This window comes from Anas platyrhynchos, chromosome 15 (genome assembly GCF_047663525.1).
Source record: "Anas platyrhynchos isolate ZD024472 breed Pekin duck chromosome 15, IASCAAS_PekinDuck_T2T, whole genome shotgun sequence".
NCBI lineage: Eukaryota > Metazoa > Chordata > Aves > Anseriformes > Anatidae > Anas > Anas platyrhynchos.
In genome coordinates this window covers 17,013,314-17,028,155 of record NC_092601.1, presented here as the reverse complement: position 1 = coordinate 17,028,155, position 14,842 = coordinate 17,013,314, and the positions used below count along the sequence as shown (strand labels likewise).

Genomic DNA, 14,842 nt, shown 5'->3' with positions numbered 1-14,842 from the left:
TTGGCTGGGGGAGGTGTCACTTAAGCTCCGTTTCCTTTCCCCCCTCCCCGTCACCGGCGGCCCCGCCCCGCCCGCAGCGCGCGCGCGGCCGCGCCGCCAAGATGGCGTCGGCGCTGGAGCAGTTCGTCAACAGCGTGCGGCAGCTCTCGGCCCAAGGTGACCGCCGCCACCGGGGCCTCACCGCCCCCACCGGCAGTCCCCGGCTTCGGGGAGGGGTTAACGAGGGGGTGGGGAGGCCGGCGGGGCTTTATCCGCTCTCCTCAGGCCTTGCGCCGCCGGTTGGGGGCGGGCCCGGGCCTGGTCCTGTCACGGTTGTGGGGATGGGGGGGGGATGAGGGGTGGGGGGGGTTAGGGAGGGGGGAGCTGTGCTCATCCCCGGGGTTTTTCGGTGGGTGTGGGGAGTGGGGGGCTCCTCGAGGGCCTACCGGGGAGTTTGGGGCCTGGGGAGAGATTCTGAGGGGTTTGGGGGTGGTGGAGGGAAAGGGGGCACAGGGAGGGCAGCCCCGCCTCACAGCTCCGGGGTGCTGAGGGTTTGGGGTGCTGAGGGGTTTTGGGTTAGTGTGGGAGAGGGTGAGAGAAGGGAAGCCTCAGAGTTCCCAGAACCGAATATCCCCAAATATCACCAAATATTTTGTCCCTGCTTAGACTTTCTCAGATTCATTGCCAAACTTTGCCTGCGTTTGGGCACGGAGTTTCTACTTCTTGTGCTGATGCTCCCTAAATTGTGTCCTCTGCCCTGGGAATGATCGAAAACTGCTATTTCCCTCTGTGGCCTCAGGCTTTCTCTCTGCAGTTACTTTTGGGTGGAGCTCAAATTCTCTCATAGTTTGGTTTAACTTATTAAATGTGTAGTGCTTTTACTGGGGACAGCAGGTGCACGAGACGGTTTGTACCTGCAAGGTGGAACAGGCAGAAGGTGCCAACTCCTTGTATGCGTTCAGTGTAGCTGGGGGGCTTATTTTTGTAAGGTTTTGGAGGTGCAGAAGGTTAAAGGGGAAGCTGTTTGTTATGGAATTACTAATCAGATAGATGCTTACTGTCAAAAAGTAAACCAGAAGCTGCTGGAGCTCACGTGAGCCTCCAGGAGAAGCACGTGTGCTCGTGGTGGTGCTGCTCCTTGGCTGTCAGCGTGCAGCTGCACAGGAGATGGCATCAAGGGGTGTCTAGGCAGGCCTCTAACAGGGCTGGTCAGTTGGGATTTTTGGGGGGAAGGGGGAGAGGGAGCGCTAGGTGATAGCAGTAGGATTTTTCTGTTAAGGAGGGCATCAGAAGTCAGGTTTTGCAACGCTTCAGTTGCGTTACCAAATCATGGTTTTATAAGCCCTGTTTCTTTCCATGCTGACACCTGGAGTTTTTTGTATGTAGAGAGCTGTATTTGGGGTGGACTTAGAGGGTTCCTGGGCTCTGGGCCTACATTCAGGCCTTTTGATCCCTCTGTTACTTCAAAATTAACGTTTTATTGCTAAGGCTTCCCAGGTCTCATTTTTTTCAAAGGAAAAGGCTAGAGATTTGAGAATAGTGCTAATCTTCATGAATGGGGGCACTAGTTCTTAATTTAGGAAGACTTTTATAAGGGCAAAAGAACTTTTTTCTAATCTGCAAGGACTGAACATTAAAACAGACTCTGCTGCAGAAAGACCTAGTTCTAATTCTGGTAGTTCTGAAAGAAAAAGGAAAAAAAGATTTTGAAAGCAGTCCATCATAATGCAGAGGGAGGTCCCTGCTTTGCAGTGCCAAGAGCCAGAAACTTTGTTGTCACCTCAGGAAAAGCTTACTGTGTGTAGGTACCTTGCTCGTTGAAAATCTGTGCTTGTCCTACTGCAGAAAAGTAAATGCTCTGGGGGATGCTGGGGAAAACCAGGTTGTGTAGGGAAGCCAGGTGTGATGAACTACAGGAATGCACAAGCGTTTTCTAACTGGAGTATGACAAGGATGTTTTGTATTTCAGGGCAAATGACCCAGCTTTGTGAGCTGATCAATAAAAGTGGAGAACTGCTAGCAAAAAACCTCTCCCACCTGGATACAGTGCTTGGTGCCCTGGATGTGCAGGAACACTCGCTGGGAGTTCTTGCTGTCTTGTAAGTGTTGCTTCCTTTTTATTAACTAAGTTCTGACAACACATCGAATTACCAATCAAACGTTTTTCCTTTAGACATAAAATATTTTCAGTCTGCCTTTCTTAGAATGGTGCTGAGTTTCCTTTGGTCATGCACGTTTTACTAGAAGAAATGTCACAGCAATTTGTTTATGGCTGTGTAAGTATTTTTCCCTACCCATTCAGCAAAAAGATACAAGCCTGACTTCCAAAATTTGGTTGGCAGGACATTTGTAAGCCAAGCTGTGAGCATTAAGCAATGTGTTTTGTTGGGCTTCTTCCCTAGTGACACAGGGGTTCTTATCATAGCTCTTGGTGTTTGTCTGCAGGCAGCACCGAGGGTCTTGTTGCTATCTGTATTTAAAGATAATCCTTGGATTGCCTTAGTGATACGAAGGGGTTTGGGTTTTGTTTTGGGGGTGTTTTGTTTTTTTTCTGAGGTTTGGCCATGAAGTCCAAACTGTTGTTTCCAGTTGTACCTAAATACAAGTGACGGGTCTGTGAGTGTATTTTAAAATGCTCTTTTAAAGGGCAGATCAGAAATCACATACTTGTTGTTACCCCTTTGCAGCAAACTGTTTTGCATATAGATACTAAACTTAATATTAACTTCATTAGCATTTCACAAAAATGTGCTCTTGAATTCACAAAAATTGGGGTATCTGAGGTGGAGAAAGGAAAGTAGCTGTAAGAAAGAATATGCAAAATGTATTATTTGAAGAGATGGTATCAGTGAAGCATAGAGGAAAGTGTTCCTGGTTGAAACTGGTGTGGGAAACTCACAAAGACTTTGTGAAGAGACAGGAAAGGACAGCCCTAACCCTGGTGGGGAATGGCAGTTCACTGTCTAGGTAGGCTTCAACTGCCTATTATAGTGCAGAGCAACTCAAGTAGGGGCAGGGTTGGATGCCTTCCAACAGCGTTAAATAGGTGTGTTTGTTTTTTGGTGACATTTCTAGGGTGCATGCAGATGAGTGCAATCATAACTCATCTTACAAGAGAAGCAGTGTGCGAGTCTGCAGCCCGTAGAGTGCTAAGGGACCAGCAGAGATGAGAGGAACTGGAAGGGAAGAGAGGGAGCTCTTATCAGGAGATACAAGTCTAACAATGCAGTGGTTAAGAAAGCTTTAGCACATTGAAGCAGGAGGTGGCTGCAGGATAGGTAAAATGTCCAGAGAAGTTGTGTGGTTTTGTATTAAAATTATGATTGTTAGCTACTGTTTCTATTATGATTGTTGTCATTGTACCACGTGAAATGATCTTTGTTTGCCATGGTTTGTTCAAAATTGTAATTCATACCAGATTCCCAATAGGAGTATGCACTGAAAGTGTACGTTTGAGAATTGTGCAGCTCCTGGGGAAATCGTATGCCATCTGTCATAAACACCTTGGGTTTGCTAGCAAGCGGCTACGTGCATCTGCAGAGACAGCAGTGAACGTTTGGAGAAGAATAAACAAAAAGCTGTAAATGTTAAACTTTTCTTTTGTCTTGTTTTAGGTTTGTGAAGTTTTCTATGCCCAGCATCCCTGACTTCGAAACGTTATTCTCACAGGTGCAGCTTTTTATCAGCACTTGCAATGGGGAACACATTAGATATGCAACAGACACTTGTAAGTTAAAGAGTTTTTTCTATAAAATCAAAATTTACATATTTTGGTATAGTTTGGCTTTACTGGTTATTTTTTTTCCACTAATTTTCTTTTCTGTTTGTTTGTTTTTTTGCTGTGTTTAGTTGCTGGCCTGTGCCACCAGTTAACAAATGCCCTTGTGGAGAGAAAACAGGTAAGCAAGCTTGGTACAACTAAGCTACCTACATATCCAAGTTCTTAAAAGGGGCATTACTCAATGCTAAATATTTTTGTGCAGCTCCTGATGGGTTAAGTCTAATGAGAGGTAATGAACCTAAAGTGAGATTTTAAAATTTCTTTAAGGAAAACTTAGGTTAAAATTTGGGGGAGAGTCGCCTAGAATCATGTTCTCACACACAAGCCAGGAAATCACTAGTACCAAGGATGTTCTTCAGACAATGTATGCGTGAGTAGGAGAGAGCTGCAAAAACTATTAGCACTGGTGAGTCAGTGGTACTAGCATCAGTGTTATTCTCACCAGTGTTACATAACATCCTTACCAAAATGCCTTAAAATGTAAGGGACACTTGTTTTAAGGCCAAGATACTGACTTTTTGAAGGCATTTTGAGTGAAATATAGCTTGAAATAAAAGCAGAGATCAAATGTGGTCTAAGTGAAATAAAGTGAGAACTCTGCCTTTCCTTATTCAGTGGGAATTTAGATAGTGCTACGGGTTCAAGAAAAGGCTTTGTTATCAATACAAACGAATGTATTCCCAACGAGATTGTCGTTGTGGAGCAGAATTGATGGCATTATATAGTTTATCAGAAGTTGTATGGCGAAGACTGATTTTATTTTCTGAGAGACTGCAGTATCCTACAAAAAGGGAACCTCAAGTTAACTACTACTTAATGGAACCTGTCAATTAGTGTTATTTTTCATTTGTAAGTGTCAACATAAGATCCAATGTGCTGCCATCTATGAGAAATTGTCTGAAAGAGATGTAATTTCTGACAGCCCCTGCGAGGAATTAGCATTCTCAGACAAGCCATAGACAAGATGCAGATGAACACAAACCAGCTGACCTCAATACATGCAGATCTCTGCCAGGTAAGGGGGACACAAGGGCTTATTCTGAAAGTAAGAGCTTGTAGAATATCTATAACCCTTTAAGGAAATGCATATTCACATGTTGCAATGTAAAAATATCTTTTGATTGTGGATTTGGGTGTTTGTGGTTTGTTTTTTTTTGTTTGTTTGTTTTTCATCTTTTCCAGTAATCAGTGATGTGATATACTGAAATAAAACACCTTTCTCCTTGTTTTAAATGTTCGGTGTGTGCCCCCAGCTCTTTGGTTTTGCTCATGACTTCTAAAAGTCTTTCTCTCTGGGCTGAAAGTCATGCAGAGCTTCTTTTAGGCAGTGTGAGTGTAATGGCCAAATACTGTTTGCTCAAGTTTGACAAAAGGCATGTTTGTCTCAGTGTCTTTGGCCTGGATATGCACTTCTGTCTCGTTCTTGGCTCCTGGGATTTGGGGTTGGATGGGAATATTCAGTGCAATATTTAGTGCTGCCAGCACAGTAGTCTGGAAGGCCAGGACTTGCAAGCAGCTTTGTCAGTCTAGTTTTTTTGTTTGGTTGGTTGGGTTTTTTTTATAGGATTCAGATAACTTCAGATAACAGTTTGTGATCAGTGTTAATGTTTTTTCAAGTGCCACTTTACAATGAATAATCTGTATTATACCATTGCTGACATGCACTGCTTCTTCACTCTTGGAGGAGTGAGATCTATTGAAACTAAGGTCATTTAGTAATTTCTAACTTCTTCCTGATGAGAATTTGCAATGGCTAATTTATGAAAACTTGCTCTGTTTTCTTATAGCTCTGTTTGTTAGCAAAATGCTTTAAACCTGCCCTCCCATATCTAGACGTGGACATGATGGATATTTGTAAAGAGAATGGGGCATATGATGCAAAGCACTTTTTATGTTACTACTACTATGGTGGGATGATATACACTGGGCTAAAGAACTTTGAAAGAGCACTCTACTTTTATGAACAGGTAACTTTCAATTGGAAGGGTAAGTCTGAATTTTGAGGAACTAGAAGGCAAAAGCAGCAAGTGTAATAGCACCAGGTTAACACATTATCTTTGAATCGCCTTGAAGGGTAGAAAAGAGAGCTGTGTGCTAGTATAAAGTACAAGCATGCCCTGATTATTTTTGTTCTTAACCTTTAGGATACAGTTCTATTAATAGATCTATCCTGCTGTTCATCATTCACGTTGGCTTTGCTTTTGCATGTGTGTGCATCACAGTTGTACATAAAAAATGATCTGGGTTAGCTTTTATTTTATTAGCTGTTTTGTGAAGGGTTTGGCCTAAGTGGTATCCTTTAGCGTACAAAGTAAAGTAGCAAACAAAGTGACTTTAGAAATGTTTTCTTTTTAAGAAGGTCGCTTACAGCTGAGTAACTCTTACACCATAAAACTATGCAACTCAAAGGTTGATGTTAAATTTATCTCACTATAAATATTTTTCAAATGCCTGCTTATTACTGCTGGCATAGAAACAGTTTAAAAGCTGATACTTGGAATTATGTATTTTTTTAAGAAAAATAAGCTCAGTGGTTTTGCTTCCTAAGACCTTTGTTAATTTTATGTTAGGCTTGATGTGCAACTTCCATTACAGTAATTGCTGCTTTACTTTCTCCGTGAAAGAAAATAACAAAACTGGGAAAACTCAGTGGGGGGGAAAAAAAGTCAAATGTGCAGCATTTTATTATTTTGCATCAGTTTCTTCTGTAGACAAGGGTGAGTTGTTGAGTAACAGTCTTGGAGTAAACCAAAATCCCTTCTCCCTATTCTACAAGCCTCTTTCAGTGTGCTTAAATTTGATATGGGATGATGTAATATCTTTATGAAATCCTTTTTCAAATTATAAAATAAAATACTAATTTACAGTATAAATCCATCTTCCATGGGAGCTATGTAATCGTTCATAACACATAGCCACAGGTGATCTATAATACAACTTTAGCTGCATCCCACAGAAAGAAGTTTCCATTTGATTTTATGTATCACAGCAAGGCAGGAATCACTGTAACTTGATATGTTTTAAGTAGTTTGTGTAGAATTTACTTACTTAGGACGTTTTTTGATAATTACTTTTGACAGAAGTTAGATGAGCTTTAAAACTCAAAGGTGAATTTAATATGTCATTCTAACCTTTCTGCATGCAGCTTTAAATTGAGATTTGGTTAATACAATAACTACTGCTACCTACCAGTAAGTATATTAAACTTGCTTTATTTCTTTTTCTCTTGCTTAGGCAATAACTACTCCAGCCATGGCAGTCAGTCATATTATGTTGGAATCATATAAAAAGTATATTCTAGTTTCTTTGATACTACTTGGCAAAGTTCAACAGCTACCAAAATATACTTCCCAAATAGTTGGTAGATTCATTAAGGTAAGTCTTGCAAAAACAGTCAAATAATAGAACAGCAGGTGAATTTGTAAACCATGTGGGCAAGAATTTTTCTATCCTCATTTGATGGTAGTGTTTAGTGTTGTAGATCATGCAGAATAATGTACAGTTTCTTGTTTTCTTTCTAGTCTACAATGGCTAAAGATTGCCTGGCAACTTTTACATCTCTTACACACTGTAGGGTTGAACAGACTCTAATTATCAATACTCTTTGCTGATACTACACATCCCCCTACTGACCTTTTACTTTAGAACTCAAAGATGACTCAGGTTTCACTTGGCTTTCAATGTGCAATGCCACTGTTGTAAAAATGTTCAACCTGCAGCTTCATACAGTTGAAATAAAAAATGTAAAATTGTTTATTCCAAACCTTCCAAAAAGGCTCAATTTTGGAGTCACTAAGCATTCTGATTAGGTGTAGAAGACAAAAATACAATCTTCACTCTCTGGTTCTGTATTGTCTGTGCTGGGATTCATTGGGATTAAGGATGACAGTGTCTTAGAGGTTAGAACAAATATAATAGGTCAGAAATGACTAGTTGATAAGCTACTGATCTTAAATTCAGCTTTCTTCAACTGGTGGTCAACTGATGTTCTTTTTCATGCTTTGCCATAACTAAAATACACAGGTCCTTGAATGATGCCTCACATAGCACTAATACAGATTGAGTGTACAAGGATCTGTGGTTGCTCTGAAGCCTTGTATGGACATCACCTGTGTTTTGAGAGGCACTTGAGCTTACTTAAATTTCCTTTTATATCTGTATGACTTATGTTGAAGCAGTGAATAGAACTTGTAAGGCTGGTTGAACACCACGTTCTTTAAGAAGAGTTATTATTTTTCTAATTGCAGCCCCTTAGCAATGCTTATCATGAATTAGCGCAAGTTTATTCAACCAATAAACCCTCGGAGCTTCGAAATCTGGTGAACAAACACAGCGAAACATTCACAAGGGATAACAATATGGGGCTGGTTAAGCAATGCTTGTCATCTCTCTACAAAAAGAATATTCAGAGGCTAACCAAGGTAAGATGCACTTTTTTGGTTTATTTTGCTGAGAAATGGAGTGATTTAGTTTTCCTTAAAGAGAATATCTCTGAAACTTCTTCAAATGAGAGCAAAATAATAATATAATAATGTCACAATGAAATAACTAAAGCAGATTCATGTCTGTGAAGTAGCATCGAGGCTTTAAGATGCTTTATACAGAAAACCAGTTCTGTTGGCTGTTTATGCATTATTCAGAAGTTGGTTCGATACATCTGTCTATCAGAGGGGTTTGGATACTGCTCTGGATGGCTCTTTAATCTAAATTACAGGTATATATCCGCTTATCTGCTTCCTTCTTGTACTGGAGCTTCCAAACCATATGGAAACTTCTGGCAATACCCTGATCTAAGTTGGTGGGTTTTCTACTGTAAATTAGGGAGCTTAGTCTGTAAGAACTTAATATGTAATTAAAAAAGAGTTGTAAGCACTGCTACCCATGACCTCCATCTTTTTCAAAAATAGGAAACCTGAACTTCACATCTTACTTCATTAGATAAGCATGAGTGAATGGGACAGCTTTTGGAAGTGTCTGAAGTAACAGGAAATCCAGAAACAGTGTAGTGATGTGCTCCTTCCACTGAAGAGTTCGGATTTATCCTTAAAGATGATCAGGGGAAAGTTATTTTTTGTTAAGGTGAAATTATGTTAGTTGCAGTAGAGCTAACTTCAGAATTAATGCAGTACATGGATCTCTTGAAGGAAATCCAAAGCATAGGTAGTCACCTTATTTATGTTTAGAGGTGGAGGAAGAGGTTGGATATGATCACAACTCAGAGGCAGGAGGGATTGCAGAAATGGAATAATGACTCCATCAGTTTGGTCTGCATACGATGTGCAGTGTAACAGATTATCTTTGCAGTAAGAACTGAGTTTCTTACATCTGGTTTCAATGGTTTGGTGCTTTCTAAATTTCAGACATTTTTAACATTGTCATTACAAGACATGGCAAGTCGAGTGCAGTTGTCGGGGCCCCAAGAAGCAGAAAAATACGTCCTCCACATGGTAAGACTTGTGACTTGACAAAGCTACTGATTTAAAAAATGATCCAATGAAAGCCTTTAGATGTGTCTGGTTTGGCGGTGCATGTTCCGAATGGCTGAAGAATGAATGAATGGCTCTTACCAGGTTGAAGGAAATACTGTCAGTCTGCTGTGGCGTTTAGGCTGTTCTCAAAAAAAAGTCAGATATTCTCTGCCTAAAATAAGTGTGCATCATTTTGTATTCAGGACGTTGTTAAGAAATAAAAAGTAAATAAGTTGAAGATGATTCCACAAGGAGTCAAGGTGTAGTTATTTGAGATTCTGTTCTTACTGATACCTGATAACTAAACCCTTTCTTATTTCAGATAGAAGATGGTGAAATCTTTGCAAGTATTAATCAGAAAGATGGTATGGTCTGTTTCCATGATAATCCGGAAAAATATAACAATCCAGCTATGCTTCATAACATTGATCAGGAGGTAAATCTTTACGATATTCATACTTTTGGAATTTCTACTGAAGAACCATAGTCTGTATTCATAAAGCTGCTGGGAGATGTCAGTGTAGGTAACTTACATGTAGAGATTGAGATCTATGAATCATTCCTATTTTACAGTACCAGTATTTAAAGGTTTTACGTTGGTAGGCAATTACTGTCAGTGACTTTCCTGTTATTTTCTGTGTGGCTTAAGACATGTTAGTAGAATGACTGGTTAATGTTGGTGGTGTGAAGTTCCTCAAACTGACTGGATTAGAAAGATGGTATTTAGGTTCAGACTTCAAGGATCACTTCAGCTGGCTGTTAATAATATGCCTCCAGGTTGAGATGGTTGACTCTCATAGGGCTGTCAGCCAGTGGCCTTAAAAAGGACTGTTGGGAAGACATGGATCAAAACAAGGGAATAAAAAGTGGTATGACATTTTTGTTGGGGAGATGAGGGCAGAGAAGATTTTCATGCTGAACTTTTGTGATGGCAAACATTGCTGGTTCTGTGTAGCACAGCCATGAACTATCTTTGAGATCTTGTACAAGCTGGACAAAGTAATCAGCTTAGTATGTTGCTTTTTTTTTTTTTTTTAAGATGCTGAAATGTATAGAGCTTGATGAACGACTGAAAGCCATGGATCAAGAGATCACTGTGAACCCTCAGTTTGTGCAGAAGGTAACTGATCTAGTGTTTTTAAGAGTTTGTAACAAATGAAGTACAGTGAGTATGTTGCACTGAATGTTGGTATTTATAGAGTTAACAGTCACACATCAATGTAATGTGCATAAACATCGTGTTTAAAATAAAAGAAGTGCTTGTTATTTTATATCCACTTAATTTCCATACCTGTTAACTTCAAAGAAATGTGTCTCAAAGGTAAATCTTCAGACCTGCTTCTAAAGAAATAACTCTTTCTCTTCCAGAGTATGGGCTCTCAAGAAGATGACTCAGGGACCAAACCATCCAGTTATTCCTGAAATTAATGTTGCTCACCACTCCGCTTTCAAGTAAAAGCTTAAGAGAATCACGCCTGGAATAGGGCATTGAGGAGTTCCATGAAGAGAGCAGAGAGAACTGAGCTTTGCTTTTCACCTGGACATTGAGAAAATAAAAGAACACCCTCTCAGTACTGTATAATTTCAGAAATATTCTCTGCAAAGAAAAAGGAAATCTCAAAAGAAACTTAAAAGTCTGTTGTGGATTTATTTATCTTCAGATTAACATCGTTAATGCATTAAATAATCTACCTTTTGTTTTAAAGGGTTTGAATGTTGCAGTGTTTCTGTAGCAGTTCTTTTTCCTCCTCTGCAGAAAAAAAGTGTTATTCAGGGAAGAATACAAACTAGCATTGGTTCGCTTACAAGATAATTACTGGTTCGTTCTGTATTTAAAGTTGGCTCAAAGTGCAGATTTATCATTGTATGGTGGGGGGAGAAGGGGTGGAGTTTAAGTAAAAAATAATAATAATAATCTCTACTTCATAATTTGCATATACCCGGTGTAGTTGGCTGCTGTCTCTTAAATGATGAAATAAGAACCATGTTCTTCCCAAAAGGGTAAGCATATTAACGAGTCCTTGTTAGGAGGCTTTGCTGAAAAGCAGAAATCTCTATAGGGAATCTATACATGATAGCTGTTTATGAGTTTAAGTTTCTGGTACAAAACACTTCCTAATAATGTTTGCTCTTGGATCAAATTTATTAGGCCTAAACAAGGATATTTGGAAGACCTGCGTGTTCTGGAGGATGCTGGATGTGAAGTTGTTCCCACTGAAAGAAATTTAAAGTTTTGCTCTTACACAGTCAGCATGAAGGTATTCAACACGCTACTGTACTATACTTCTGTGGTGGAAATCAGTTCTAACTGAAGGCCGTGCTATAGATCACTTCTCTGTTTCCAAACAAAATTCTTAATGATGGAGTTCTATACAGCTACCTTAACAAAGCAGGATTTTATTTGGGTGCTGGAATGGCATCTAGTTTTTATTTAATTCACTATTTCAAACAAAACCTTTTGGATCCTTCAAGTGCTCACTCATTAAATCAGTGGTCTCTTTATTCTGTAGCTCTCATGTATCTGAAGATTCTAACTGTTCAGTCACCTTTGAAACACTTAATGTCAGTGCAAATCTCCTACTATCGGGCATAAATACACCTGTCATCAAGGCAGAATGTGAGAAGCTCAGCATCCAGTGCTTCCTGCTTAAACACTTGAATAGGAGCTGCTTGCTACTGCTAACCTGACAGCTTTTTTCAGGTGCTGAAGTGGGAGCTAAGCGTATCTGGCTCTTGCTCTGTGCAACTTGTATGTATTGAGGTCACCCATGGTTGAAAATAATCCATTTGTGCTTCCAGTGCAGATGCAGAACTGCCGGAGGTTTTATTTAAAACCTCTCTCTTAATTCTAGCAGAGCCTCTGTGACAGCAGTATGCTTTCTAGTAGAAGAGAACTATCCTCAGGTTGTTCTCTAGGCGGTGAATGAAGTTTTTAAAATATAAAATAGCAATTTAGTAGTGAACACAGCATAGGTCCATAGTGTTAGTGGCTCACCATTGAGACCTTGTGCTTCCATAGCCTAGTGACTTCCGTATTTGAAGGCAACTCTTACACCTACAGCAAAATCTGTTGTTTTTTTCCCCCTAACTTGCCTTACTAGCCTTATAATTAAAGATATTTATGGTATTTAACTTTTATTTCTCCTAGTTAGTCCTGCAGTGATTTCAATGCTGAACTTGCTTATGCAATTTTCTGCTCTGGTACTGTGGAAGTGTTAAACACGTGATTTCTTGTGCTGTGGGCTGGAGCACAAAGCTGGGTTGTGGAAGTGTTTACAATTGTGTGCAGTACTCCGAGTATTGCAAATGACTAACCCCAAACTGCCACGTACACAAAAATGTGGATGGCTTGCCTTTCATCGCCAAGGGCTTGCTTGCCAGGGGGAGAAGGTATGCAGAATGCTTTCATGGAGCTTGAGAAGAACCAGAAATGCTCCCTTTGCAGTGCCTGGGCTTTGGTAGCACTGGTTCGTGTTAGTGAGCGTGGATGTTCAGCTGAGAGAATGGCAAACTAATATACACACTTGGCAAATAGCTGCTATATTTTCTTTTATTTCCTAAAGTAGATAAAATAAATCCATACTACACATCAAAAGGATGGCAGATATATTTATGTAATACTTTCAAATGACGTATTACACTACTTGATCTGATTTTTAAGAAGGTAAATGCTTTGAAAGAGAGATGATGGGATTCATTTTCTGATGTGGATAGTTGTGCTGTTACACTCTTCATTGCTGTTGAAAATTCAAAGTCAGGTCCCACCTGTAGAATGAGTAGAGAGAAAGCCTTCACCAAAAGTGTTTTGGGGAAGGGCTTTTAAGTAATGGCTTGATAAATGCATACGGTCTGGCATCTGCGTGTCTTGAGATACTGTTGAAATTAAGTCAGATTTTTAATGAAGTAGCTTCTTCACGTTTTGGAACTAATTGCACGGGCTGTGGTCAGCTGAGATGCTTTGAGAACACTTGAGCTTTCTGGTTTTAATTTGTATTTATTGCAGGGAAGGACTTTTGATCAAATATAGGAACACTGTGTGCTCTTGAACTTAGACTCTCAGAGGGCCTGTGGCTAGTTCTCATCATGCATGGCCACAAGATGTGTTCACAAAATACTGAGTGCATGCTTTGGTGTCTAACTCATATTTTCAAGCATCTTAATTAGCAAAGAGAGAAAAACACAGCTCTGAAGGTAGCATTAGTCTTGCAACTGCACCTCTTAGCCACAGGAGGGGGGTCTAGTTCAGTTACGCTTAGCAGGTAATAAAATATTTTCAAAAAAAAATAATAATAAAGGCTGGAAGCTGTATGTATACAATCACCCCTCCTACTTTTGTGCCACCGAGGAACCCTAGTTAGTGACCTTTGCTGACACACCTGCAGTAGTACCCACTGCGCCACACGCTTTTGCATAACTCAAGTTGCCTCCTTCTATACCACTTCCCTTCTCTATCCGACAGTACAACTGCGACCCGTGTGTGTGTTGTCGTAGGTGATCTGTGTAACCTAGGAAATGTCTTCTGCATGGCCAAACTGGCTGAGGAGGTTAGTCCTGAGAAGTTGTTTAAATGTACTATTGGAAAATAAAGATAACAAACGAGTCATTCTTAGTTTGTCTTAAATGGTTGGCCTGAAAGAATGAGATAGTAGGTTTTTTGGATTTGGCTTTTTTGTAGTTTTGTTCTGTTGTTTGTTTGTTTGTTTGTTTGTTTTGGGGGGGAATCTTTTGTTCTTAGATATCTACTGGTAGCTTCTCAGACCTCTCCTGAATGGTCTCAAACAGAAGTAGTGTTTTCTTTTGTGCAAGCAGTCTGTGTCTTGGGAAGTGCTACTGGCCTTTGTCCAAGACAGACTGGAATTAGATGGGCTTTGGCTCAAACGTGCTGCAAATTAGGACTTCTTTGTACTTAGATCTGATCATTGTGTTGCAAGCATCATCTATCTCACTGTCCATCTGAATATTGTTTTCTTCTGCAGAAGCCCAAGTCTTCAGTCCACATGTGACTGCTCAGAGCAGAGTCATAATATATGGTGCTGGTATTGCTGGTAGCTGCCTTTTTTGGGGGTTTCAGTCGGTTTATAGCAGTATGAGTTGTGATTAGCTGAATGATTTGTGCCATTATCTTGGGGAAGACTTACTACTTTTTTATTTATTTTTTAAAGACACGGATACTTGAGAGTCTTTAGAGGCCAGCTCCAATGTAAAGGGAAGGGGGGGGGATGAAAAAAAAACAGCAGTTGATTATTTTGAAGCTTGAAAGGATAACCGATTCCAAGGGGCTGTGGGGTGTATGTGACGTGTATGTGGCGTAGTTTCCACACAGCAATAACCCTGTGGTAAGATGTGAGACCCTACAGCAATATAGGACGGGCTGAAACAAGGGCAGGTGTGTAAGAGCCTAAATCGAGGTGTTTTTAACTCGGCTGAGGTGTTTAATTCACTGACTGAGCTGTTCAACCCCCGCCGCCTCCCCGTGACAGGGGCCGGGGCCGAGCCGAGCCCTCAGGGGCTGAGGCGAGGGGCGGGGCGGGGCCGTCCCCTCAGAGCGCGGCGGGGACGCACTGCGCCTGCGCGCGGCCCGCCTCTACCCCCCCCCCCTTCCCTGCGGGTCGGC

General features: G+C 40.6%; 1 protein-coding gene across 2 annotated transcripts; it reads left to right on the top strand.

Moving 5' to 3' along the window:
* On the top strand, positions 1 to 13,831 carry COPS3 (COP9 signalosome subunit 3). Of its 2 annotated transcripts, XM_027468940.3 has the most exons (12): positions 1 to 156; positions 1,949 to 2,078; positions 3,594 to 3,706; positions 3,829 to 3,878; positions 4,683 to 4,775; positions 5,548 to 5,727; positions 6,995 to 7,135; positions 8,008 to 8,181; positions 9,121 to 9,207; positions 9,551 to 9,664; positions 10,268 to 10,348; positions 10,597 to 13,831. In XM_027468940.3, the coding sequence occupies exons 1-12, from the start codon at positions 102 to 104 to the stop codon at positions 10,648 to 10,650; spliced, it is 1,272 nt and encodes a 423-aa protein (XP_027324741.1). In that variant the 5' UTR covers positions 1 to 101; the 3' UTR covers positions 10,651 to 13,831. The 2 variants fall into 2 exon arrangements, with proteins under 2 accessions (XP_027324741.1, XP_012954895.1); XM_013099441.5 differs by lacking the exons at positions 1 to 156; positions 1,949 to 2,078 and having other exon boundaries at positions 3,636 to 3,706; positions 4,615 to 4,775; positions 10,597 to 10,933.
* Positions 13,832 to 14,842: the final 1,011 nt, after the last annotated feature.

Bases quoted from the DNA above. Each gene is read 5' to 3' on its own strand.
- COPS3 (XM_027468940.3), top strand. From the start codon at position 102: ATGGCGTCGGCGCTGGAGCAGTTCGTCAACAGCGTGCGGCAGCTCTCG. The intron at 4,776-5,547 runs GTAAGGGGGACA...GTTTTCTTATAG, and splicing joins TACATGCAGATCTCTGCCAG to CTCTGTTTGTTAGCAAAATG. The intron at 10,349-10,596 runs GTAACTGATCTA...TTTCTCTTCCAG, and splicing joins ACCCTCAGTTTGTGCAGAAG to AGTATGGGCTCTCAAGAAGA.